Genomic DNA, 27,947 nt, shown 5'->3' on the forward strand with positions numbered 1-27,947 from the left:
CACTCCACAGCGCTATTGAGGCTTTGGCTTAAGACAGCTTGGTTAGAGTTGTTAAAGTGCGCATGTGTGGCTGGCTGTCTCAAGACTGCCAGCCAAAAATACATACGCACTTTAAACAGTGCCATACCAGCCCCCCCTCCTCCCTGCTGAGTGACATGGTGCTGTCACTCAGCAGTGGCCCCACCCCCGTCCTGACGATCTGTTTTGGACGGGAAAGAAATATAAAATGCTAATACATTTTTAGTGGGGCGACGCTCCTCTGTTCCGACGGAGGAACTGCCCCTGATTTTGACCGTTGAAGAGCTTGTTGAATGCACTGTGCCCTCTCAGTGTGACATACAACTTCTTGGATGAGCAGTTTTATGATAGGCTGGTGGCATGAGACAAGGGGGACAAGATGCAGTTCAGTTGGCTGCCATGGTTTTTAGGTCTCGCTGGTACTGCATCCGAAGGATGCGTCCAGCTGGAGACTTATAGTTGCCGGTCTCGGGGGAATGAGGGACAAAAGGGTGTTACGAGCTTTTTTCCAGGATTTGGGTGCGCGAACGCGCTCGTCGGCTCCGTCCACGCGTGCGCACACAGCCAGCCACCACACAGACTGAAACACACCTGCGCTGGTTACTTTCACTTTCCATCCCCCCCACCAGTCATCGGCTCTTTTTACACACGCACGCATGCATGCATGCATACATACACACACACACACAGACACACGTGCACACACATACGCGCGCAAACATCCCCCCCTCACACCCCACTCACCGAGTTCTTTTCGTGTGTCCCTCTCTCCCTCGGCAGGCAGCGGGTCATCCTCAGCGGCAGGCAGCGGGTCATCCTCAGCAGCAGGCGGGGCTCTCCACGAGCACGGGAGCCCCGCTAGCTGACACGCAAATCTTCCGGCTGACGGCCACAGGAGCGCTTCAGCACAGGAGCGCGGGGTAGGCTCCCGTCTGCTTCCTGGCTTTTTGCGGCCCCGCCCCCATCCCAACACAGGTTGCCTGGCTTCTTGTTCAAGCTGGGCTGCGGCGGTGAATTTTTATTGGTCTCGGCAGCTGGATTAGAGGATTTTTATATGATAATAGTTCAATATAAACGAAGAGGATTTTTATATGAAAATAGTTCAATATAAACTCTCACTTCGTGTTGCAATAATTGTTTCAAATGCATCAATAAAATGATGATAGGCAGAACGTGGGGGAAATAACAGTCACGCAGAGCTTCGTTGTGATTGGTGGAAGTTCATAAGGGCGCCGTTGGTTGGTGAATTAAATTGATAGCGGAAGTTTTTGGATAGTGGTCACTTCCTGTTTACGTTTTGGCCCGTTCTTGTCGTTAGGTACCGATCTAGTGCTTCTATTGTGGGCATCTATCGGGCTGAGGAGCAGAAGTAGTTCTCCAACACCAATCATTGTCTGCGACAAATGTGAGTGTGAGGACGGGTTAGGACGAAGTCTTGACGCCATGGCGAAGTATTTCTTCAGCTATGGGGGTGGGAGTATTGTTACGGAGCTGGGATTGTCGCAACATGATAATTATTATTTCTTATGGTGTGATTTGGAGAAAAAAACACCCACACAATATTATTTTCTATGGCGTAGTTTGCTGTGCAGCAATACAACAACAGCTAGAACAGAACCGCCGCTAATTTATTTTTTCCACCCGGCATATGTAAAACGAACTCCAAGCATAGCTAGTTTATCAGCACTTCCAGTCTAATTGATTTGATGGCTCTTGAGGACTTGTGCTTAAAATCTCAGTGAATCACATCCAAACTGCGAGTGTTTGCTCATCATTGTTTCCTAACAAATGTGCTTCATTAATACATTCTGCCCTCTTAGTGTCTATGTCAGGATACTCTGACAGTTTTGGGTAACATTTGCTCCAACAAATGCAAACATATTTTTAGTTTGTATTTCTACGCAGGTTGTTCATGTTTTATCCTGCTTACCCAGCGAATTCAATGCGTAAGGTTATCATGCAATTTGGAGGAAGTCCAAGATACGCTATTAGTTCAGTGGCAAAAGCAGAGATCTGGATTGGCTCTTACAGCAGAGTATGTGCCGAGCCATATGCAAATCCGGCAGTAAATGTTTTGAAAACAAGTGATAAAGACTTTACAATGGAAACCTTTATTTTTCAACATATTTCAGTGTTTTGATTAAGTATGTACGAATGTATCCCCGAATTGAGTATCATTTATTAAAAAATATATATTTTAATCCACCAACACATCCACCACCACCACATCCACCACCACATCCACTACATCCACCACCACCACATCCACCACCACCACATCCACCACCACCACATCCACATCCACCACCACCACATCCACCACCACATCATCCACCACCGCCACCACATCCACCACATCCACCTCCACATCCACCACCACATCCACCACCACCACATCCACCACCACATCCACATCCACCACTATCAGATCCACCACCACCACCGCACCCAGCACCACCACATCCACACCCACCACATCCACAACCACCACATCCACCACCACATCCACCACCACATCCACCACCACATCCACCACCACCACATCCACAACCACATCCACCACCACATCCACCACCACATCCACCACCACCACATCCACCACTACCTCATCCACCACTACCTCATCCACCACCTCATCCACCACCACATCCACCACATCCACCACAACCACATTCACCACCACCACCACAACCACATCCACCACAACCACATCCACCACCACCACCACATCCACCACCACCACATCCACCACCACCACATCCACCACCACCACATCCACCACCACGTCATCCACCACCACGTCATCCACCACCACCACATCCACCACCACCACATCCACCACAACATCCACCACCACATCTGTGTGTTTGTGACTGTGTGTGTGGCTGTGTGTGTGGCTGTGTGTGTGTAGCTCTGTGTGTGTGTGATTCTGTGTGTGTGGCTCTGTGTGTGTGTGGCTCTCTGTCAGTGTGGGTGCAAATGCAATAGGTCTCGCATTTGCAAGAGATTAAGCTATTGGCATTGTAAACGACAGTGCCATTTATTTATTTGTTTTCAAAACCAACACATAAATGCAAAATTTGTCATTTACAATGCCAATAGCTCTAACTTTTGCAAAGGCAATACCGTTGCATCACTCAGTGCCACCATAGAATAAATCTGTGCAACCATTCAACAACAACTGGTTCAAATATACGCTATCAATGTTTCAAGCTTTATTGCAAATGTCACAAAAAGATGTTAATATTTCACTTCTGTTCTTGGATTTTCGTCACAATAAAATACACTGAACATAATTTCACAAAAGTTATTTAGAAAAGTTTAAGCTTTTGCCATTATAAATTACAATAACTTTTATTTAAGTATTAGTTATTTTAAAAAATTAAACGCCATTGTTATTTGTAATATCAATGCATCTAAGTCATGTAAATACAAAACATATTGCATTACAAATGCTATAGGTATCACATTTGCGAAAGTTATAACTATTGGCATTGTAAATGACAAAGCTATTAATTTCGCTATTTTCAAAAACAACACAAAAATAAAAACTTTGCCATTTACAATACCAATAGCTCAAACTTTCCTAATGCGAGACCTATTGCATTGCAAATGCTTGTCTGATGCTGCAGTGGGACCATAACTTGGTCCTCACCTATCTGATGTGCACTCCCTTAGAACCAATGCTTATCGGCACTCTCCACTTGCTTACCATCAAGACTACGTTCTTCATTTCCATGACCTCGACCCGTTGGGTGATCGAGCTTTAGTCATTGTCTGTGTTGCAGGCATACACCTCATCCTTTCCAGAGAAACTGATCCTCCGGACTAAAGTGGTTTTCGTGATCAAGTTCATTACGGCCTTCCACAAGCAGCAATTTATCACTTTACTGGCTTTCTATGCACCGCCATGTCTTTCAAAGGAGGAAGAACAAGTCCACTGCCATGACCCTACAAATGCCCTAAGTAGTTTCTTCATAGATAGGACTAGAGACTACGGACAGGATGACCAACTTTTCGTCTGTTCATCTGGAGTGAAGAAAGGCAAAGCAGTGCAAGAGAACTGTCACAAGATGGATTGTGCTATGTATTAAGATCTGCCATGGGCTAACCAAGAAGCAGCCTCCTGAAGGCTTATGTGCTCACTCTTCCAGAGCGTAGGCTTCTACTACAACGCTGGTGTGCCAGTTCTGGACATTTGTCAAGTTGCTATGTGGCAGTTTCTCTGCACGTTCATGAATCATTACTGCCTTGACAGCCCGGTCTGGCGGAACTGGCATTTCGCCCAGTAATGCCTTCAGGCTCACTTGGCATGAGCCAATTAAGAGACCCACTGCTTGGGAGGATAATGCTTTGGTAAGTTGAAGCATCTGCAGTTAGAAGTCTCTTTCAGGAGAACAAGGTACTTACCTTCAGTAACGCCTTTTCTAGTAGCGACTCTAACCACAGATTGCTCACCAACCTACCCTCCTCCCTGTTCGGTGGAATGGACTCATTTAGTCCACTGCTTACATCCCAATCTTAAAGTCTGCAATCTACCATATTCTGATCCCAGTGGCTTCATGTACGGTTACACCGAAGGTGGTCAGGAAGAAACTGATGTCAGTGTATGCAAATGGCACATGCATAGGTGCCCCAGTGTCACATTCGGGGCAAGGCAGATCCTATACAGAATCGCACAGTGCCACCTGCCGATGCTCAAGGGAATTGCTATGAAAGTTTTAGGATCCAGTCTGACCCTAGGGGTAGTTCACAAGGAAATAAATTACAGAATGTAATAACTTGTTCATTTAATTAAATTCAAGATTTAATTCAAAATTAAGATAATTGAGCTGTATAATTTCTTTTAGTTTCGATCTACAGTTACATTATATAAAATAATTTACTTGAATATTTAACATAAAAATACTTTTACATTCTTTTTTGAGCTAAATATAAATTTCTTACTTTTCCCTTTACCTTTGCTTAGGGAGACTCCACAGTCAGGATGGGGATCTCCCAAGGTAAAGTATAGGGAAAATAAAAGCATTAAAAATATATATATATATACTTTATAATGAATTAGTATAAATATTTATGTAAAATCATTTCATATATTAAATGTAGAATAAAAGAGAAACAATCCTACAACACTCTCTCAATCTTTAGTGACATTTTTAATTCCTGTAAATATATGAAATAAAAATAATTTTTCTGAACTTTAAATTAAAAAATAAATTCTGATCTAAATTAAAAATAATTATCATTATGCATAACTAATTAAAAGTTATGTATACATTACATTTTAATAAACAATTATATTTTCTATATATATATAAATAAATGAAATGTTTTATTTAATATCTTTTTAATATATTTATATTTTTTACATATTCAAATAATGTAATTTAATTTTACATTATTTTCAACAGGTTTTATTTTAAGCCCCTGTTTTTATTTTCTGATGCAGGGTGTGTCAGAATCAATGGTTGGCCATATCTGGTGCTGGAATGACTGTTTCTTTTTGGCAGCAGTAACTTAAACTCATAAATTTGGCTCCAACCCCTTTTTTAGGGGGCGATTGTAAGTCTACACTTTTCAGTAACTTCATGCTCGGATTTCCTGAATAACACAACGGTGCCGATTCCGATCACGCTCGGAAGGGCTCCAAATGCAATCCGGCCAGAAAAAGTAAGAGCCATAAGCGTGTGTTTCGACCAACTCGTACAGCTGTACGAGCGAGCAAGTACAATGTGTGTAACGAGAAATCGCCGACCTAATTGTTTCCGGGGCCGAACCGCTCCGTAAGTCTCGTCCGTAAGCAAACCGTGCCGAGCAATGAAGGCGATTTCCACCCGAGCCAGGCCGATGCAAGATTCGGACAGCCGGATCGAATTGGAGCCTCCGACACATAAATGCTCAAGAAAGCAGACTTCGGGGGTCCGCGCCAGACAACCCTTCACTCGTAGCCTTACGATTCGATCACAGGTGTGGGGACACATGCATGTACTGTGCGGGTGGCACAGAAGCGTCCCCACTACAGGGGGCGCCCTTGTGCTCAACGTGCCTTTTTGGTCAATGGGAGCCTATGCACGCGTCGTACAACAGGCTCCCGTTGACTTCAATGGTGTTCCGAGCGACCCATGTCCATCAGCGCTTGTTTGCATCTACTCGGGCGCTCAGAGCCCCGGAGCACGAGTCGGACGGAGCCTTTTCCCAGCGAGATCGGAATGGGCTCCAAAGTAGTTAGTTACTCAAAAGTACAAGAGCAAATTACATGTGTAAATTACTCACATGTATAAGTTGCTTTTGTGACTAGCCCCCAAATGTGCAAATTCGTTGTAATTTTAAGTTCAAATATGAGGAAAATTTGTAAAGACAAATTATCTACTACATAGCTATTGAAAAAATATTTAAATCTTAATCTAGAAGTTCTTAAACAAAGCCTAATAGTTTGCATTTGGCCTGCCATGCCGATAGCTAAAATATAGATGAAGTACATACTAAGGGACCATTATTATCTAATACACAGATCTTCAGGTCCAAAGTGTGTGTCCAAATTCCCATACTACTGCAAAACTGGAAAATCCATTAATTTCTTACATTATGAAATGCTGGGGGGAAAGGTTCTCCATGATCATATATGTGGTAATTTGTTTAGCTTTAGACCATTTATAGTAATAGGCTGCTAAAGGTTGAATACCTAAGCTGAATTGTATGTGCATTTGCTGCTAATGGGGTCTCTGTGAGGTCTAAAAATATCTCCCATATCATTCTAAATTTATAATCCATAAAATACTCTCATCAGCTGGGGCGCTAGAGAGTCGGCTAACAAGATAGTCGCACCCTAGTGAGGCTCCTGCTGCCCGGATCAACAATCCGACAACATCCTTATCAAGGTTGCGTCTGAAACGCAATTTTCCTCATCAAAAAGTGGTGGTAACCTGTGCGGCTTAGGATGTTGGCAGAGAATTGCTGCTACCTCCCCCGTGCCTAAGGATTTGTAATTCGGACCAGAGGACGCGTGGCTGCCACAAAATGGTGGAGGATAACAATCAAGCTGGCACTTACACTTCAATGACAAACCGCCGTCTACAAGAGATGTATTCCTGCCACTGATACAGTCTCAAAACCATCTGGCGAAAGTCGGCAGTGAGACCCGTGGAGAAAGAGGTACGCGGTCTCTGCAGGCCTGCGCTCCTAACATAGGGCTGTCATCCCTCCCAATATTGGTGCTGCAAACAGAGGTGGGAGATTGCCGGCACCACAAAAAAAAAGTCTGAGCTCGCTTCGGCACGTGTGGCTCGCAGAGGTCACAGAGCAGAGCGGAACGGTGAAAAGACCCCCGCAGCGGCGCTTAATGGTTCCTCACTCCAAGTAAGTGAAGAGGGAGCAGGGTCGGGGACGGTGCGACTCGCCGTATGGCCTACTGCTGGGCACTGGCTGCTGGAGTGTCTGCTGAGGCCTACAGTCCGATCAGTGTGGGAAAACTGACAGTGACATAGACCAGTCTGCATGGGCTGTGGGAGCTGCGGGCACCTGGCCGCATTTGGGAACTAAACAAAAAGAGCACCCCCTCGCTAAACACTGTGGCAGGAGGCGGTGGTTTAATATAATTGCTCCATCACCGCGGCGAGTAACTGGTGGCCACGCTAGTCCACTTCATAAGCCAAAAGTGGCTGAGTTGGCACAGGGAGCATACAACACACACGTCGTGAGATCCCGGCGGTCTAGAAAGCTCTGTGAACTGTACTGGTACCTAATTACATAGGGACGCACACGGAATACTAAGCAACAGGCTGTCACAGCAGACTCAGAACTGCGAATATGGGTAGAACGGAGGGCAAGCAAGCAAAGCTACACTTTGAGCCGCGTAAATTCACCAGAGGTCTTGATTGAGACACAGCTTCTAATGCGGGAGACAGCCCGCAACCAGAAGAAGAAGACTTGCGCTCACCACTGATCACCATGAAAAAGAGCCTTAACTCTATTAAATCCAAAATGGATCCCTAAATATGCGAATGGATTACATCACACCGCGGTTAGAAAAGCATGATGATCTCATCAATGAAGCGGAGAACAGAATATCGCATTTGGAGGACACATCCACTACCTGGAGAGAACGCATGCAGAGTATGGAGCGCCTTTTGGAGGTGATCTCGGCTAAAAATGAGAGCCTGGAAGCACGGCTGCGCCGCAATAACCTTCGAATCCTGGGCGTACCGGAATCCGCAGATACAGGTCGAATGGAGGACTATATTGAACGCATGCTTGTTGAAATATTTGGCGCTTCCTCACTCTCCAAGGTGCTGATAGTGGAGCGCATCAACCGTTCACTTGCACCCAGACCACCTCCGTGTGCCTCCCCCAGACCCATCATTACATGAATTCTGAATTACAAGGACAGGGACACTGCACTTTGTCTGGCGTGGCGAAAATGGACCTTCATCATGATGGCCACTCCATCTTCATTTTCCAGGACTTCACACAAGCTGTTCAGGAGGCCTGAAGAAAATTTGTCCCAGTGAAGCGTAAGTTGCAACAGGCCGACATTTCCTATATGATGCTATATTCAGCGAGATTACGAGTGACCCATCAGGGTAAGCAGCATGTGTTCAACACGCCCCAAAAGGCACAGGATTTCCTCCAAAAAAGCATCCTCCCACAGCCCTCCTTCAGTGAAGGAAGGAGAGGACTCTAGAGCAACTTCTCCACTATCGACTACAGAATAGATGTACTGGTCGGGAGGCAGACCAATCAATACAGACTGCCACCATGAGCATCACTAGTTATAAATGTATATTAGCTTGCATGCCTGGGAGTAATGTTTTAATGCTGACCAGCACTACCTACCAACATTACATGTTAATGCTAAGTCACCTTTTATACAGGTTTATACAAATGTGTTAATCGGACAATACCGCCACATTATCGAACTCTGGGCACCCTCGGGTAGAATGGCAGACTCTTGTTTACTACCCACCACGGGCATTCCACAGCAGTTGTTTAACAGGGGTTCTTCGTTATGCCAAATTGAGTTGCTTATGTCTGATCCTCTTTGAGTCATGTTGTGTCAATCAAAGTGGATCATATAATTGTGGGGTGTTAGTCCCAATATCAAGGCAACATCATTACTGGGCACAACACGAATACACCATACCCACTATCAGGATGACTAATTTGGTCATCCCTGATCTCGTCGACTCCCCAGAAAAAATACAGAAGGAGGACCTGGTGTGGGGTAAAACAATTTTTTTTAGTTTGTTATCTGCAGAAAGAGAGGCGATGGAGTTAATGAAACCTACAGTGAAAGCTTATCGCCTGTTAATAACTGTGCCGCATATAGAATTCTATTTGACATTTGTTACAAAGCCCTTCCATTGCTTTCTTTTAACTAGATTTCGTTTTAATCTCATTTATTATCAGATTTGCTGGGATGGAGTAGGGTGAGCACTTTAAGCCCCTGCACCTGTGATAATTTTTCGACCCAGGACACCATGCGTTTTATGTTTTATGATCATTTTTCCGATATCCGTCAAATGTTTTTAATCCCTATTTTAAAGGAAAAAGGTTTTATGCAGGTTCGACCTGCATTTTTATACTTACAGATGTTGACAGATCCCTGTGAGATTTTATATTGCGAGTTTTTTAGTGGCAGCTGTAAGGCGCAGGTAAAAAGGGTTGTCTATGACAAGGAACCTGTCCGCTTATATATGATTACGTGACTCAGTTTTTATGTATGTTTTTTCTTTTGAGAAAATGTTGCTTTATACGAAACATGATATACCCTGGTGTCTGTTGCTATCTTGGAATTATTGGCAACGTGTTTGTTTTCCATTTTTAGTATATTTATATATTTTGCAACTGAAACATTTTATTTTGTTCACTGATTATTGATGAATTGTATTTTAAATCTTATGAGTCGTGTGCTATTTGTTGTATGTTGTGTACCTTTATGGTTTTTATTAACCGAATAAAGTGATTTTGACTGACTGACTCATTTATTTTTAGGAGACAGAATTTCTGGGGTGTTATTGGGAATCACATTCACCTGCGAAATTGGGCCGTTGGCGTAGGTGGGGGGGGGGGTGGGAGAAGATGTTTAATGTAGTCATGGTTGTTTTCGAACACAGCGGTTCATTGCATGAACGGGATGGGAGGAAACCTTACTGCAAAAACACAAGCATTAGAAATGCCTCCCAATAGCAGCAAGATTATCAGCAAACGCCACATGGAAATAACAGCTAATGCATGACATCGCATAATATTCAGACGGATTGCACTATTAATCTGATGACATGGAATGTACGGGGATTGAGAGATCCCCGCAAGAGACGGCACCTGCTCAGTTATTTGGACAAACACTACGTTCAGGTAGCAATGATGCAGGAGACTCACTTAGATCCTGGGGCCACCCCAGGATTTGCTGTGAATTGGGCTGCCCATAGATGTTTCTCCTTATTCTCGACTTACTCCAGGGGTACTGCTATTCCGATAAAGGTTGGTGTGGGGTACTGTCCCACTGGCGTGCTCCAAGATCCTCAAGGGAGATATTGCATCATGTGGTGCAGGCTTGCTGCACAATCTGTGATATTAGTAAATTGTTATGTACCGAATGTTGATGATGCACAGTATTTCGATACGCTATGGGGCCTCATTGTAAATATTGTATCTACGCATCTGATCTGGGGAGGAGACTAAACCTAGCTTTGAACTCATGCATAGACCCTTCCCATGGGTCAGCGGAGCCACACTCTAGGGCAGTTTAGCGCTTAAATGCTCTTATTGCAGACCACCATCTATTAGATGCCTGGAGGTCATTACACCCCACGCTTAGGGAGGGCACATTTCTCTCTACTGCACGCACTAGCTGGTTGCGCATTGACTATTGGTTATTATCGGCTGGGCTCTGCACTTGGCTGAAGGAGACTGAGCACCATGCCTGAAATTATTCAGATCACACTCCTGTCCTGTTGAGGATTTGCCCCCCGGCTCACGCATCCCCATACAGATCATGAAGGCTGCTCCCTACGGCTCTCTTGGATACCTGTCTCCGGGAGGAAATTCGGCAAGAAATGCAGGATTTTTCCCCCTGCAACATAGGAGTGTCCAGACGCTAGCAAGTGTCTGGGTGAGCTTCAAAGTCACCATTCGTGGAAAATGCATAGCGAAAAATGGGGAAATCCTGCGAGATCTTAGGAGAACTCTGGCTAAACTGGAATTAGATATCAGGGCCATTGAATCCTCTACACTAGGACCTCACTCATCCCGCAACCAAACACAATTAAAGGAACTGCTTATAGAATACACAAACACTGCGGAAAGAGAATCTCTATTCCACTCTAAATACTCCTGTGCCCGCACATACGGAGAGGGCGAAAGGCCCGGTAAAGCATTGGCTGAAACAATAAGAGCCCATAGGTTCTCCAATACAATATTCAGTGTGGAGGATGATGAGGGTATGCAACACAGACTCAAAGGAAATTCTGAATATATTTGCTTCTCACAATAAACAGCTTTGCATCACACATAGGACAGGACATATAGATGTTGCAGGCCTACTTTGAAGATACAGCGTTAGGTTGGATTAATGACAGCCGCAGGGAGTTTTTATCTGCTGCCATTGAGGAAGAAGAGATGGGAGCGGCAATTATGCAACTACGTTCCGGCAAAGCCCCTGGCCCAGATGTATTACCGGCAGATTTCTTTAAATGCTACATGGATGATCTGGCACCCCATTTCTTAGAGAACTGTATGAGGAAGCTAGGGAGATTGGAACACCTCCACTATCGATGAGGCTGGCCCTCATCATTTCGCTTCTCAAACCCCTCATCATTTCGCTTCTCAAACCCGGCAAGGTTGCCACTAAATGCGATGCATACAGGCCCTTGTCTTTAATAAATTGCGATTCCAAGATACTTGCCAAAATCCAGCTAACAGGCTGACCTTACTGATGGAGGGAATAGTGCTGCCCGATCAAGCTGGGTTTAAACCCGGAAGGCCACTTTTCATAATCTGCACACTATTTTTGCATTACTGCTGGATGTAGAACCAGAGTCAAATGCTGCAGCAATTTTTTTTTTGATGCCACATAGGCATTTAACTCGCTTGAGTGAGATTATTTGCTTGCAATTCTAGGACGAATAGGTTTGCCACCTGCACTTCTTGCTTGGATAGCACGGATAGCACTGCTTAATAGCCAGCCCATTGCAGTAGCGCAGATAAATGGAGTATACTCGGACCCCTTCTCGATCTCTAGAGGAACTCGTCAGGGGTGCCCCCTATCACCCCTGCTCGTTGCCCTTGCAGTTGAACCACTAGTAGCTAAACTCCGACAACATCATAGAGGATATGCTATTCAATATCCCTCCTGACAGATAATAGTGTCACTCTATGCAGATGACATCACCCTTTACCTCCGGGAGTCGAATATAATCTTGAATCCTGTTTTGCGAGAGTTCCTTAAGTTTAGTGACATTTCTGGGATACACATTAATTGGAGTAAATCTCAGATTTTCCCTCTAACCCCACCCACCCCTGAATCCCCCCAAGAATGTCCGCTAGCATGGTGCACATCAGAAATGAAATACCTGGGTGTGAGGATATCCCACCATAGGGAAGAGACGCTGAGGGCAAACTATGGGGTCACCTTAGAATCCATCACAAATCTAATAACTGGTTGGATAGCAATGCTGCTCTCCCTGGCAAGCAGAGTCTCACTGATGAAAATTGTAATTCTATCCAAATTACTTTATTTTTTCATCACGATACCATCCAGGCCGCTCTTCTTTAGCCCAATTAAAACACAGCATATCAGATTGGCTTGGGGAGGAAAACAACCCCGTATAAGAAGGCAGACACTGACGCTTCCTTTCTCACAAGGAGGGTTTGAAGCACCAGACATTGAATTATATTTTCTTTGCGCCCAGGCACACCATGCAATACATTGGCTTCATCCGCCGCCATTCATGCCTCACCTAGCTATCGTATAGGGTTACATGACGCCATTACCATCAGAAGCTTATTTAGGCGCAGAGACCTCCGTGGGAGACGCCACATATTCAACAGTAGAATGCACAAACCTCGCATAGAGGCGATTGTGCAAACAAGCTTAAAAATGCAATAGGTCTCGCCTTTCATTAAGTTAAAGCCATTTGCTTTGCTATACGATACCATTAGGAAAGCAAGTGACTTTAACTTAATCAAGGGCGAGACCTATTGCATTTTCAGTGCTTGTTATCATTGCACCCACCCCACCCCTACCCTTGTGTGTCTTTCTGCCCACCCTCAATTCCCTTTTTCCACACTAGAGCCTCACCCTTCTCTTGTGAGATGGTTAAAATATTCAGCCTTGGGAGTCCAAGCCACCTTGGCTGTACCCTCAGTCCTTTTCAAAGTTCTCCAGGCAGACGTAGTCCTTGGCTGCTTGTCTGTGCTGGTAGGCCTTTTGTGTAATGTAACTTAAGCGAATTGCATCTATTCCCTTGTATACAGTGCACACCATATTCGGGGTAAGTACAGGGTGAGCCCAAGGGTTTCGGAGCAGGTTCCTTCTGCCTTACCCTCTCAGACAGCCTGTTTCTCTCAGTTTAGTCCTGTTGGTTACTTTCTGGTCCTGTGGGTTTCTGTGGCGAATGTCCACGTCCACAACTTCTCTGAAGGAGCATAGTGGGCCCAACAACCCGTGGCGTGGGTGGGAGAGGCATACCCCTGCAGAGCCTCTAAGTGCAGCTTGGGGCCAGCCCGTTGGAGAACCGAGCAGGCGCCAACCCCGTAAAACATTCATGCCCGGCGTCCGTAATGACAGCTTCGTTAGTGATAATACGACCGAGCCGAGGCTCCATTAACCTGCGGTGCGCAGCCAATTATTTTATGGAAAGTTGTTGCCGCAATGCACCGCCTGTTTGCTTTAACTCACGATTATACGGTAACATTATTTTATTATCGTTCCCTTTCAGGGTATTGGTTATTATAAGGCACTATTTCCTGTCATACTGGGAGCTGGTAATTGAGCGGACAGTCAGTGCCGTCTCCCCACCCACCCCCGCTGCGTCACTAGGTCGAGGCTTTAAACTAAACTAAACAAGTTGTATGCAAGATTCTCTGGCGGGTTGAACAAGGCGCTGTCGGCGCCTGACACAACCCACTGAACAGGACAAAAGCAAGTTCAAACAAAGATGACATTGGCGTGCAGTCTACTATTTGAAAGCATCAGCCACTTAAAGAGTCTGTCCGTTGTCAGGCAACCAGGGTACAAAATCTATGTTATCAGAAGCGAGAGCGATCGCGCTCATTAAAGTAAACAAAGATGGCATTGAGCTGTCCACATGGACCGTCCTAAAAGTGGACAAGGCGGTAACCCAAGGTTGTATGTTTATACAACGCATTCCGTTGCAACGCATGCCTTTACCACGCATGCGTTACAACGGAATGATTTTCTTGCGTGGAGACGTCGTACGTCGTTAAGAGGAAACGGAAGTTTTTTTTCGTTTCCTCTTAAATGACGACGATTGCCTGCATAATATGACGTGATTTCAGGTGAGGTTTTTATTTGGGGGGGGAGACCCCCCCAAGCCCCCCTTGTTTATTTTGAACCTTTACCACATATGCCTTTACTACATACCTCGTAGTAAAGGTATGCGTGGTAAAGGCTTTCGTGTTAACCACGCATGCGTTGTAATGCATGCGTGGTTAATGTATTCGTGGAAACGGTTGCGTTGTAGTGGCCGTTTCCCGCATGGCTTACAGCCCCCTTCTGTGCGCGCTGCTAACGCCAGGCAAGACTTAAAAAGTAGGGTGCAACTTTCCATACTCCCCGTTGATACTTCTTCCGTACCTACGCTGGGCACCTGTCACTCACGAAACCGCCTCCAGAACTATGCTCAAAGGGAGGAACCTAAACACAATAGGTGATGTATATCAGGAAGGTATGTTTAAAGACAGGCAAACTCTTTTAGGAGAACAAGACGCCACACCGCTGGAAGTCTTTCTACATATCAGACTTCGCCACGAGATATAAGCAAACACTCCCATGTTCCCGCAAGAGTCAAAGGGATGTGACACCCTGCACAAGCTCTACCACATGACTGGAGCTGCACATGTGGTGTCCAGATTGTATTGCTCAGCTTCCATGGAGCGCCCAAATGCACAATAATAAGCAAGACCGGGGTAGGAAGCTGAAGTAGATACTACACTCACAGATAAACAATGGGAATACTGCTGCAAGCACACAGGTGCTATCACAGCGAGCAGTCGCCTGTGAATTATACACATCAACATCATCCATCAAGCTTATAATACCCCAGCACGCCTGCACAGCTATAAACTCGGGAAGGACAGTTGTTGTGCAATATGCCGGTGCGCTGGATTTCAACACTAAGCATGGCAGTGCGCAGCGATACATACTTATTGGAGGGAGGTACTTGGGGCAATATCTGAAATGGTGGGCGTTCCAGTTCCGATATTGCCCATTATCGCGCTACTGGAATACACAGAAGAATTACCTCCACTGCACAGAAAATGTACAGCGTTAAGCATGCTTTTAGCAAAACGGCGGGTGTGATGTAGATGGGGTCAGGGACGTGCCCCCACTGTTCTGATATTCTGTAAGGTTCAACTCACTACAAATGCTAAGCTGTTGCCATAATCGTCACGACCTAGGGATTTTTGGGATCCGTTACTGGACTACCTGCGTGAGCGCGCAGACTTAAAGAGTATGAATTGCTTATTGCCCCATGTCCTCTGCACCTCCTCTCCCATTGTGGAAATTGACTACGGTTTCTATGAGTAATGAACAGAATAGTATGGACTATGCAGCATGCTACCAGCCAGATGTGGCTGTGATGAGAAACAGTGTATATTGAGATTGTTGACACATGATTGTGATGTCTTTTATTTTGATGTACTATGACTGGGGCATGGAACTTTGATAAAATGGCGTAACTTAAATAGATTGCTACTGAATGGAGGCTAATGACAGGAAAACTTGTAATCTATAAATGTTATATGCTGTACAAAACCTCTCCTAAATATATGCTTAAGCTGTCACAATGTAATGAATTGCTGTGAACTGTTAAGAAAACTCAATATATAAAGTTAAAAAAATACAGTTTTTTTGGCTAGCCATCTCTGTTACATAAATCTAGTATCTTTGTTTAAACACTTTTGGACTATTAGAAATTCTGGATTCAGCATGAATACTGAATTTTGACATACATGAGAGTGCAACCACATCTAAATGTGATAGAGCCAGGCAGTACTGTATGGATTTTTTTTACATGCGATTTCTGAGAGAGCCTTTTTGCACAGGTCTAGAGTGTCATTAGACCAGATGCGAAACCAAAAGGGGATAAGATTGACCATGTGCTCAAACTGCTTAAGCCTACGTCCAAATGGACCACGAGTACTGGGGCACTGGAAGTTTCAGTGAAAGTTTTATAATGCAATTTTCACTTATCACTAATCTACTCAAATTTGGTTGACCTCATAGTTCTGAGGCATAGAAGGCTTTTGCTTTATATATTTCAAGTAATGAAGAAATAGTAAATGATTTAAATCTTTTTACAAAGCTGCTAGTTGCTGCAGCTCAGTGATATAAAACTAATTGACTCTAAAATGTGTAGCAAACAAGATAAAATATTGGCTATTTTTACTTTCAAATTGCAAATTCAGTTCCTTCTGTAAGGAAGTTCCTTCCATAAATACAGTGCCACAAAGGGATCTGTTTGGGTTAAATACCATAAACGCCGATTAGGAAGTATTGATTTCTAGGCTGTAAGTTATACAAAAGGAAAGAAACATATTAATATGGATACGTGTACTAGTTGTAGATATGTTTACGGTATTGATTGTCTACAAAAGGCAATGCCTGCCCTTCCTGGCCTTCTAAAGTAAAAGAATACATTTGGCAGTCTCCTAAATATTCTATTCTTCTATTACTAAATAAAGTTAAAAGGATGTGTGCTAAAATACAAACCTGCTGTACTCGCTTCTTGACCATTATGGTTTCGGTGGTTTGTCCCGTTACCACCTCGCCCCCCCCCCTCCGCCTCCCCACGTTCTTTTGGATAGTTATTAGAGTAAAGACGCATTCAAGAAAATCCATTCCTCATTACGCCAAAATCATCTAGGGCTTTCCATAACAATGTCCTTGGCACCATGTCAGTAGCAGCTCTTAAATCTACAAAAGCTACATAAAGAGCCTCCTCTGTAAGCTGAACAACGCCCTCAAAGTAGGACAAACCAAAAAAAACTGTTCAGTAGTGTTGACTTTTCCCCTCAAATCAGCTTGAAGGTGGGACATAACAGTTGTTTCTGTCTTCCAAACCTTTAACTTATCTAACAGCATCTTACTAAATATTTTTTGCACAGTTAAATAAAAGGGATAATAGTTTCCTGGGCCATTGCAGGAGCCTTTTGTGTAGATTGGGATGTTAACAGCACCATACCCAGTTTAGGAATAGCGGCACCACAGGTGATGGCTTTAGAAAGTAAATAAATGTAGGGGCCACAAAAAAGGGTTCTAATTGAAAAAGACCAGCAGGGACTTTGTCTAATCCAGTAAATAAGCGGGGTTCTGTTCCTTAATAGCCATATCCTGTAGGTAGAAGTTTATGGGTAGCTCTGATGTAATCTGGGAAACTACAAATAGTCAAAAATTCTGCTTTCATAAGGGTGCAGTGATGGTCTAAATGTATTAATGTGGTGTGACCTGACCACCGGTTGTATGTAAAACACTGGGTTGCTGGCAACAGCCAGACTTCCATGGACAGTAACGTGGAAATACTCTAGAATCTTTACTTCTTAGTCAGGCCATCCAACAACTGTTTCTCCCAGTTAGCATTACTCAATGTAAGAATATTTGTATGCATCTACCTAGCATTATTTATGGTCATCTTTACTTTGCTCTTTCTAGCACTGCATAGATCAGGCTTAGCTGTCCTGGAAGGGCTGTCAAACCATGGGTTCCCGTTAATATGAGACTTGTCAGACCGTCCAGATCTTTAGTGGACAGTTCTCTAACTTTACAAATAAACTTCTGTGTGCTTAGTTCACTGAGAAATCATCTATCAAAGTGGTTATAATGGTCTCAAAAACAGTTTCGAGGGTCTCAAAAACTGTTTCGAGAGTCTCATAACTTGATTTGAGTTAGGTTTTAGTATTACTTCCTCCGACTCAACTTGTCTGTGATTATTTCTCAGACAGTTGCTGGACAGAAATATTTAGGGCTCTTTTGTCTGCTTTAAATGAATCATCCTTGAAAGATAAAGTTACCTCCATGTCTAACAAAAAGTCCCAAAGCTATTGAGATACAGTCAATATTGCTGAACCATTTCACATTTCTAATGGTAGGAATTGCATTCTTGTCAGAAATCTTTCACCCGTTTGATGACTGTGGTCGGTATTACACCATGGAGAAGAAATCCTGTACTGGTCCTCTTTTGTTTATGTTTTCATTTATTGAAGAAATGATGACCAAAATGTCACTTCAAATCTCAAGTTGTCCTAATAATCCTAATAATGTGAAAGTGCACTGGTACATTTTCTTTCGGAGATCATTCCATGTCCAGGGCTGAATGGGCTAAATATTTCGGTGCTTAGACACTTCTGCTGTAAATATTTTTTACGTTCTTGCTTGTTGGGCATCTGCATGCAGATAAAGAAGGTATGTTTGTGAACCTGACTCAATTCTGTTCTTCTTTTTTGTTGCAGGAATAGCAGGTCATCTAGTCGTAGTGTTCCTAGTGACTACTCCACTCTGACTGATTCTCAGTTTCTTTTTGGGTCCCAGAATTGTCAAGATGTTTCGCAGCCAACGTCTCTGGAGACATCTGTCCAGACCAGACAGCTGAAAACGTCACAACAAAATTCATCGGATGTATGTCATAAAATTTAGATTGTTTTTAAATTTTGCTTAGGACATTATATTTATTTTAACATTTTATATAGCTATGAGGTATTAGGGCACATTTAAAACTCATAATAACTTAGTAGCCCATAATGAGAACAATTAATTTGATGTAGTAGTTGACACATAAGCAAGAATTAATCTTGTCACTTTAGGTTCCAAAGGTGTTAAATTAGGAACTGGCGGAAGAGGTATGTCTAAAAGGCGAGAAGGGTGGGTTATTTTCCACTGTTGACGGTTAAGAATTATGATACATTTCTCATAACCTAATTGCTCATAACATTTTAAGATAGCTCCTTCTGAAGCAAAATTAACAAAACAGGGAAGTCTGAAGATTGAAAACATTTTTGTTGCTGACCTGAATACTCTACAACATATAAATAAGAGAACTTTTGTGTAAATTAATCGTGATTTTAAAAGACAGAAAATTAAACTATCATATTGTGATTTTTTTCCTGTACTGTTATTGTTAGATAATGGGTTCTTCATTGATAATCAAAAATATTAGAATCATTTCTAGTTCTGTGTCCATATATCAACAAAAGCGTTGAAGAGTCCAACATATCCAGATGTTGCAGAGCACCCTCAAATATCTTTAGTAGACAAGAATTTTCTAATTTGAGACTGGTGTGCCAGAAACTCCCTTTTTAAAGCTACATTGCAGCAACAATAATAGTAACCTCTGCCTACATTTCAAAGTCATGGGGAAAAGTTCAGCCTGATAGTCCTGCAGTATAACAGTTAAGAAACACACTCTCCCTTTAAGTCTGCAAGGGGTTTTCCTACCCATGATCCGTTGTACTGGCATTTGCTCTGAGATGGTTATGTTTTTACTGCTGTTGTAGGTGGGATCCCGGTAGAATTTGGATGTTTCTGACCCTTTTTTTCTGAGAAATGTATCACAGAATTGTATCTTTTTTTGATTCATTCAAAATCGTTTCCACCTAAAAATCTGAGAAAAATATTATTCCTCTTTTCTGCAGTTTTTTTTTGTCTGTCAGAATACCATCCCTACTTGCTAAGTGCCCATCCTGTGGGAGAAAAAGCAGACCCACATCAAGAATGAGAGATGTGTTTACTATCCTCTCATTCCGTGAAGAATTATGGCTTTTGTTTAAAAAAAATTCCAAGAGGACCCCCCAGAATAGAGAGGGACATGTCTATGTGGCAAATAGACAGGTTTAAATGTTAAGGTAGGAAGATGTAAAGAACAGAAGCTACAAGGGCAACCAGCTACTGCCCTACTAGCAAGGTAAGGCTGAGAAATATGGGATGATCTCAAGTACTACCAATACATCCCAGTTAGGACTTTTTGAGAGTCCAACCAGATTGTTAGTGTAGCTATAGATAGAGTTGGCATCTTCCAGGGTACTGCCAAGGAATCAACCTACCTCGTTCATCCTGGTTGTGCCTCACTACCCTGAAACCTGCTGCACTACTCAAAATTCTCAACCTCCCATTTTGTTAATGATGGAAATGAAGAACCGTAGGTTGGTGGGCCCTGGGGGAGGTGAAAAGTGTTCACTCCTCAGTAGAGGCACAGAGACCACCTTTACTGCTCTTGAAGGGTTCAGTTCCTGCACTATCCTTATCAACAGCAGCAACATCAGCATCCGGGCCAAAGATACCTCTGTCAGCAAAGAGGGTCTAAAAATAAAAATTAACAGATCACAACATTCATTGTCTGGGCACAATACGCATTCCTGATTAGGGACCAATTAACAGGCCTGGTCAGCTAAAAACTCGTAGAAGACCTCCTACAGTTTAGGGCAGAAAATGGCAACTTTAAAAACAAGTTTAAAAAAAATTCTAGCTGTTTGTTTAAGCCATTCTACGCTTCTAAGAATTGGGACCAATCACTTGATTTCCTTGGCCGTTGTATTTATTTACAATCATTCTTTCATTAGTTTTTGTTGAATCACAATACATTTTTCGTCAGAAAAGGACCACAGTCAACTTTTCAGTTATTTACACTCAATTTTCAGTGCGTCAAACCAAAATTATGAAAAACGTTTAAACAAAACAAATGCCACAATCAGGAAAAACTAATTTGACAAATTAAAAACAGTGCATGCATACAATCTCACAAATACTTTGTCCAGTCTTACATTTAAATAATCAAACAGCAGTGGCCATAATTCCCTTAATCACCGATGACTTCTATATCAAAACGGACTCATGCAGAGTACTGTCGGAATATCAGGGAAGATCTAAAAATAGATTTTTGACATTTTCGGAGAGTTCATCATTCGACTCCACTGGTGATTCAGACCTAGGAAAAGGTCCGTCTAATCAAAATCAACCGAGGTAGAGTTGTTTTTTTTAGACAGAGACCAGCATAAAAACAGGGTACGGTTCAAAACCCAACCGTGGGACATGCGTACAAGGTGTCAGTTGTACAAAAACTAGCCGCACACTCCATAGTGGATCTGTCCACAAAAGTGCTTACTAAGGAATAAGAAACAGTTTTGGAACTAGGACTCAAAGTCGTACCCAGCAATCGTACAGATTAAGTCAAATTAAAGATTGAGGCCATGGAATTCTTCTGCAAAAATTTGACTAAAAGTATTCTTTTCCACAAAGGAAGATAGCTTGACTAAAGAGCCATCAGGGTTATGTAATAAATCAAAGGTTCAGCCTCCTGCCCACAGTATTCTGAAATAAATAATTGCGGTGACCTGACCTGACCCTGGTCGGTGACAGTCGCTCCACCCGCCGCGCGGCTCTCCATGAGTGTGCCCGGTCCCCCTACCTGACTCTACCTGCTTGCTACCAGTGCTTGTTTTTTGTTTCATTCTCGCCGTCTTTTTCTCGCCCTCCCCGCTCCCTGCCGCTGCTCCCCTGCGGCCCCGCCCCCCTTTTGCCTTCTGTACCCCCGCCACCCCGCTCCCGCCTCCCAGCTGCTCCTGCCTCTCTCCGGATACTTAAGGTGTTCCAGCGCGACGGGGAGCTGTGACCTGACCTGACCCTGATCGGTGCCGGTCGCTCCTCCCGCCGCGCGGCTCTCCGTGAGTGTGCCCGGTCTCCCTAACTGCCTCTACCTGCTCGCTACCAGTGCTTGTTTTTTGTTTCGTTCTCGTCGTCTTTTTCGCGCGCTCCCTGCCGCTGCTCCCCTGCGGCCCCGCCCCCCCTTTTGCCTTCTGTACCCCGCGCCACCCCGCTCCCGCCTCCCAGCTGCTCCTCCCTCCCTCCGGATACTTAAGGTGTTCCAGCGCGACGGGGAGCTGTGACCTGACCTGACCCTGGTCGGTGACGGTCGCTCCACCTGCCGCGCGGCTCTCCGTGAGTGTGCCCGGTCTCCCTACCTGCCTCTACCTGCTCGCTACCAGTGCTTGGTTTTTGTTTCGTTCTCGCTGTCTTTTTCTCGCCCTCCCCGCTCCCTGCCGCTGCTCCCCTGCGGCCCCGCCCCCCCTTTTGCCTTCTGTACCCCGCTCCCGCCTCCCAGCTGCTCCTCCCTCCGGATACTTAAGGTGTTCCAGCGCGACGGGGAGCTGTGACCTGACCTGACTCTGGTCGGTGACGGTCGCTCCACCCGCCGCACGGCTCTCCGTGAGTGTGCCCGGTCTCCCTACCTGCCTCTACCTGCTCGCTACCAGTGCTTGTTTTTTGTTTCGTTCTCGCCGTCTTTTTCTCGCCCTCCCCGCTCCCTGCAGCTGCTCCCCTGCGGCCCCGCCCCCCCTTTTGCCTTCTGTACCCCGCGCCACCCCGCTCCCGCCTCCCAGCTGCTCCTCCCTCCCACTCTACCCCTCCCACTACGCCATTTATGGTGCAGTCCGCGCGCACACGCAGCGGGCGCGTCAATGGCGTGCCAAAGGAAAGCCCGTCTGCGCCCGTCCGCGCCTGGACCGCGCCCAGCGCCAGGACCCCTGGCCCCCGAAGATGCCAGCCCACATGACGGACTTACGACGCCACCACCCTCCACGCACTCAACGCCGGCCTGAACCCCGCCTGCTACCGTGCCACCCCGAAACGCACCCACGGACCCTTCACCTGCAAAGCCTGCAAGTTCACCTGCACCGCTCCCGCCAAGCCGAGCCCAAGCAGCAACCACCTCAAGTGCATCCTGCTCAACACCCGCTCCGTCCACAGGCACGCCGTCGAACTCTGGAACCTCCTCGACACAACAGCACCAGACGTCACCTTCCTCTCAGAAACCTGGATGAACGCCTCCTCGGCACCCGACATCGCCATAGCCATCCCGGACGGATACAAGATCACCCGAGGGACCGCGTCAACCAGACGGGAGGAGGCATCGCCATCGTACACAAGAACACCATCCACATCTCGACCAACTCCGACGACACCTTCACCGCCGCTGAACACCTCCACTTCCAGATACACACCGACCCCAAGACGACCCTCAGAGGCACCCTCATCTACAGACCCCCGGGACCACGCACACAATTCAGCGAAGACATCGCAGACTTCATCAGCCCGCACGCCCTCCCCTCCGCTGACTACATCCTCCTAGGGGACCTCAACTTCCACCCGGAGAACAACAAGGACAGCAACACCACCACCCTGCTGGACAACCTCGCCAACCTCTGACTCAGGCAACTGGTGAACACCCCCACCCACTACCGGCCACACGCTTGACCCCGTCTTCTCATCCAGCAAGCACATCTCCTTCAGCCACTCCACCGGACTTCATTGGACTGACCACAGCTGCGTCCACTTCAGCTTCAGAAGAACCACGACCCACCACCACCCGCAACAGGTTCCTCGCCGGAGCTGGAGCAAGATCACCGCCGAACAGCTCACCACCTCCCTCAGCCAGAACCCTCCCGCCAGCACAACGGACCCCAACGAAGCTGCCAGCAACTTCACACAGTGGCTGACCGCCTGTGCCGACGACCTCGCACCACTAAAGAACCCTCCCAGCAGGCCCGGCAGCAAGAAAACCCCCTGGTTCACCAACGAACTCAAAGACTCCAAGAAGAACTGACGCACCCTCGAGAAAACCTGGTGCCACGACCAGACCTCAGACAACAGGACCGCCCTCAAGCACGCCACCCGCAAGCACCACCAGCTGATCCGCGCCACCAAGAAGACAGCATTGAAAGAACGACTGGACAACAACGCCCACGACAGCAAGGAACTCTTCAGCATCGTCAAAGAGTTCTCCAACCCCAGCGCCAGAAACAACGACATCACCCCCTCGCAAGACCTCTGCGACGGATGTATGACATTACAATGCATGCTTTTACCACGCATGCCTTTACAACGCGGTTATTACATTGCATACCATTACAACGCATAGTGCTTTTGGGTGTTGGATAGTGAATTATTTAATTTACTATTCCAACTCCAGTCCCCGTGGATAGTAGGGAAGGTGTTGGATAGTAAATTAAATCTATTCCCTATCCTAGAGCGCCCCCCAGCGCAATGCGTTGTAATGGTTTGCGTTGTAAAAGTTGCGTCGTAAAGGCACTGCGTGGTAAAAGTTGCGTTGTAAAGGTTGTTCACCCTCTGCGACTCACTCGCCTCGTTCTTCCACCGCAAGATCGCCGACATACACAACAGCTTTGGCGCACAGACCACGCACCCAACCGCCGAACCAACGCCCGCCACCACCACCCTCTGCAACTGGACCCCGGTCAGCACCGAAGACACCACCCGCACGATGAACACCATCCACTCCGGATCCCCAACCGACCCCTGCCCCCACCACGTCTTCAACAAGGCCGACGCCATCATCGCACCCCAGCTTCGGGACATCATCAACACCTCCTTCCGCACCGCCACCTTCCCGGAGAGCTGGAAGCACGCCGAGCTCAGCGCCCTCCTAAAAAAGCCAACAGCGGACCCCACCGACCTCAAGAACTTCCGCCCCATCTCGCTCCTCCCTTTTCCTGCCAAAGCCATCGAGAAGACCGTCAACAAACAGCTCGCCGCCTTCTTTGAGACGAACGGATCCCTCGACCCCTCGCAGTCCGGTTTCCGAGCCAACCACAGCACCGAGACCGCCCTGATCACAGCCACCGATGACATCAGATCCCTGCTCGACAACGGGGAAACATCGTCCCTCATCCTCCTGGACCTCTCTGCAGCGTTCGACACTGTCTGCCACCGCACCCTAGTGCAACGCCTCAGCAACATCGGAGTCCAAGAGAAGGCACTGGAGTGGATCATCTCATTCCTCGCCGGAAGAACCCAGAGAGTCCGCCTCCCCCTGTTCAGATCCGAGGCCGCCGAAGTCATCTGCGTCGTACCACAAGGATCATCACTCAGCCCAACCCTCTTCAACGTCTACATGAGCCCCCTCGCAGCCATCGCACGCCAGCACAACCTCAACATCATCTCCAATGCCGACGATACCCAGCTGATCCTCTCCCTCACCAGCGACCCCGCCACCGCCAGCCTACACGAAGGGATGAAAGACGTAGCCGAGTGGATGAAGAACAGCCGCCTGGAACTGAACTCAGACAAGACGGAAGTCCTCATCCTGGGATCATCGCCCTCCGCCTGGGACGACTCCTGGTGGCCCCCTGCCCTGGGCACCACTCCCAAGCCAACGGACCACGCACGCAACCTGGGCTTCATCCTGGACTCCTCCCTCTCGATGACCAGACAAGTCAACACCGTCTCCTCATGGTGCTTCAACACCCTGCGCATGCTCCGCAAGATCTTCCGATGGATCCCCACCGAAACCAGGAAGACCGTCACCCAGGCACTCGTCACCAGCCGACTGGACTACGGGAACACCCTTTACGCCGGAACCACAGCCAAACTTCAAAAAAGACTCCAACGCATCCAGAACGCCTCCGCACGACTCATCCTGGACATCCCCCGACACAGCCACATCTTCGGCCACCTGAGAGACCTGCACTGGCTCCCCGTCAGCAAGAGAATCACGTTCAGGCTCCTCACCCACGCACACAAGGCTCTCCACGACCTGAGCCCCAAGTACCTCAACGACCGCTTGACCTTCTACACGCCCACCCGCCAGCTACGATCGACCAGCCACGCCCTCGCCGCCGTACCACGCATCCGCCGACCCACCGCCGGAGGAAGATCCTTCTCCTACCTGGCAGCCAAGACTTGGAACTCCCTCCCCATCCACCTTCGGCTGACCCAAGACCATCTCTCCTTCAGGAAGCAGCTCAAGACCTGGCTGTTCGAGCAGTGACAGACCCCTCCCCCCCCCAGCGCCTTGAGACCCTTCCGGGTGAGTAGCGCGCTATACAAATGTATTGATTGATTGATTGATCATTTGTGCAGGGGGTCCTTTCTTTTTTACATCAATTGGAAATGAAAAAGACGTACAGCATGAACAATATAACATCACAACAAAGAAAGGCCATTCAAGAGCTTAAAAAAGACAACTCCATTGTCAAGCCGGCCGACAAAGGCGGTGCAGTATTCATCTGGTCGAAGAAATCTTACTTGATAGAAGGAAGTAGTCAGGTGTTCAATCAGACTTGGTATCGACTAATTACCAATGATCCAACTGAAGAGATTCAAGAGGACATAGCTAAGATCCTAAAGGAAGGATTTGAATCGGATAATTTTGGTCCAAAGGAGTTTGAATATTGGATGAAAAAACATCCAACGATTACAGTAATTTATTGCTTGCCAAAAATTCACAAAAAAGAAAAACATCCCCCGGGACGGCCCGTTGTGTCAGGATGTGACTCGTTAGTGGAATCCATTTCTCAATACGTGGATATTTTTCTAAAACTCTTCCTTGAAAGAGTCCCCTCCTATTTACGAGACGCCATGGATTTTATAAATAAAGTTGAAGGTCATCAATTTAATCTCTCTGAACAATGGTTAGTAACCCTGGACGTAGTCTCACTCTATACACAGATTCCTCAGGAATAAGTACTTCAAGCCATTGAGTTCTATTTGGAAACGAGAACATGACCACATCAAGTTCCAACTCATTTCATTCAAAAACTAGCTTCCATAACACTTATAAATAATGTTTTCAAATTTGAGGATCAATTCTTCTTCCAAATAAAAGGGACTGCTATGGGATTTCCATTTGCACCAGAAATGGCAGTACTTTTAATGGCCAGATTTGAGGACAAATGTATTCCTAATGATATTCCTTTTGCAGAACACCTGGTAGAATGGTACCGGTACATTGACGCTATATGGTGCATATGGAATTGCACTGAAGAAGACCTTGAGACATTTCATGACTGGTTAAACAGACATCCTGACATCCAATTCAGTTTGACGAAAAGCAAAACAAACCTTACGTTCCTAGATGTTGAAGTCAGACCTTTTGAAAATGAATTAGTTACTACATTATATAGAAAGTCCACAGACAAGAATAACGTACTTCCTTATAAGAGCTTCTATCCTCGCACTCTGAAATATAATTTTCCCTACCGACAATTTCGAAGAATAAGGCGCAACTGTTCTCGGAAAGAAGATTACGAGTTACATGCACATACATTGAGGGATAAATTAAAAGAGAGGATAACCAAATAAACTACTTAAACACTCGATGAAAACGGCCTGGGACACACACCTCCTTGTAAAAAAATTAAAAGTCATTGGACAAACTAATTTGTTTCCACCTACGGTTCCCATACTAATACATTTCGACAAATCATTTGCAACAACTGGCGCCTTATAACAAATTCTGAATGTCCTCTATAAGCACCATTATTTGCGTTGAAGAAAAATGCTAGTATTGAACAACAGATCGTAAGGGCTAATGTCTTCCAGGAAAACAAACCTATCAACTTAAGGTCGCAATGCAATTTCAAACCCATGGAAGGCCACCATAAGTGCAGAAACTGTTCCGTTTGTAGCTTTACTATCAAAGTTCTGAGGTCATGAACAGCAATGCTACATGAAACATTATGACTTTTCAAATTGCAAAACAAAAAATGTGGTTTATGGTATCATTTGCCCATATCAAAAATTGTACATTGGGAAAACTAACCAAGAGGTCCAACAGCGTGTGGTGCAACATCGGTCTCATATAAAAACAAAGATTGCATCTGCTCCAGTGTTAACCACGACGTAGAAAAGATTCACACTTAAAAGGATCTAAAAAGGATAGTATTGAGTGTGATCAAATCTA

The 27,947-nt window shown here is 45.7% G+C and overlaps 1 protein-coding gene across 1 annotated transcript in view; it reads left to right on the forward strand.

Moving 5' to 3' along the window:
• The window catches only part of IHO1 (interactor of HORMAD1 1), a 375,692-nt gene that overhangs the window by 66,244 nt on the left and 281,501 nt on the right, over positions 1 to 27,947 (forward strand). The window contains exon 3 of the mRNA XM_078659321.1: positions 18,709 to 18,874. Coding sequence (XP_078515447.1) covers positions 18,709 to 18,874 — 166 coding nt within the window. The remainder of the gene's footprint in view (positions 1 to 18,708; positions 18,875 to 27,947) is intronic.

This window comes from Lissotriton helveticus, chromosome 9 (genome assembly GCF_964261635.1).
Source record: "Lissotriton helveticus chromosome 9, aLisHel1.1, whole genome shotgun sequence".
NCBI classification, from domain to species: Eukaryota; Metazoa; Chordata; class Amphibia; order Caudata; family Salamandridae; genus Lissotriton; species Lissotriton helveticus.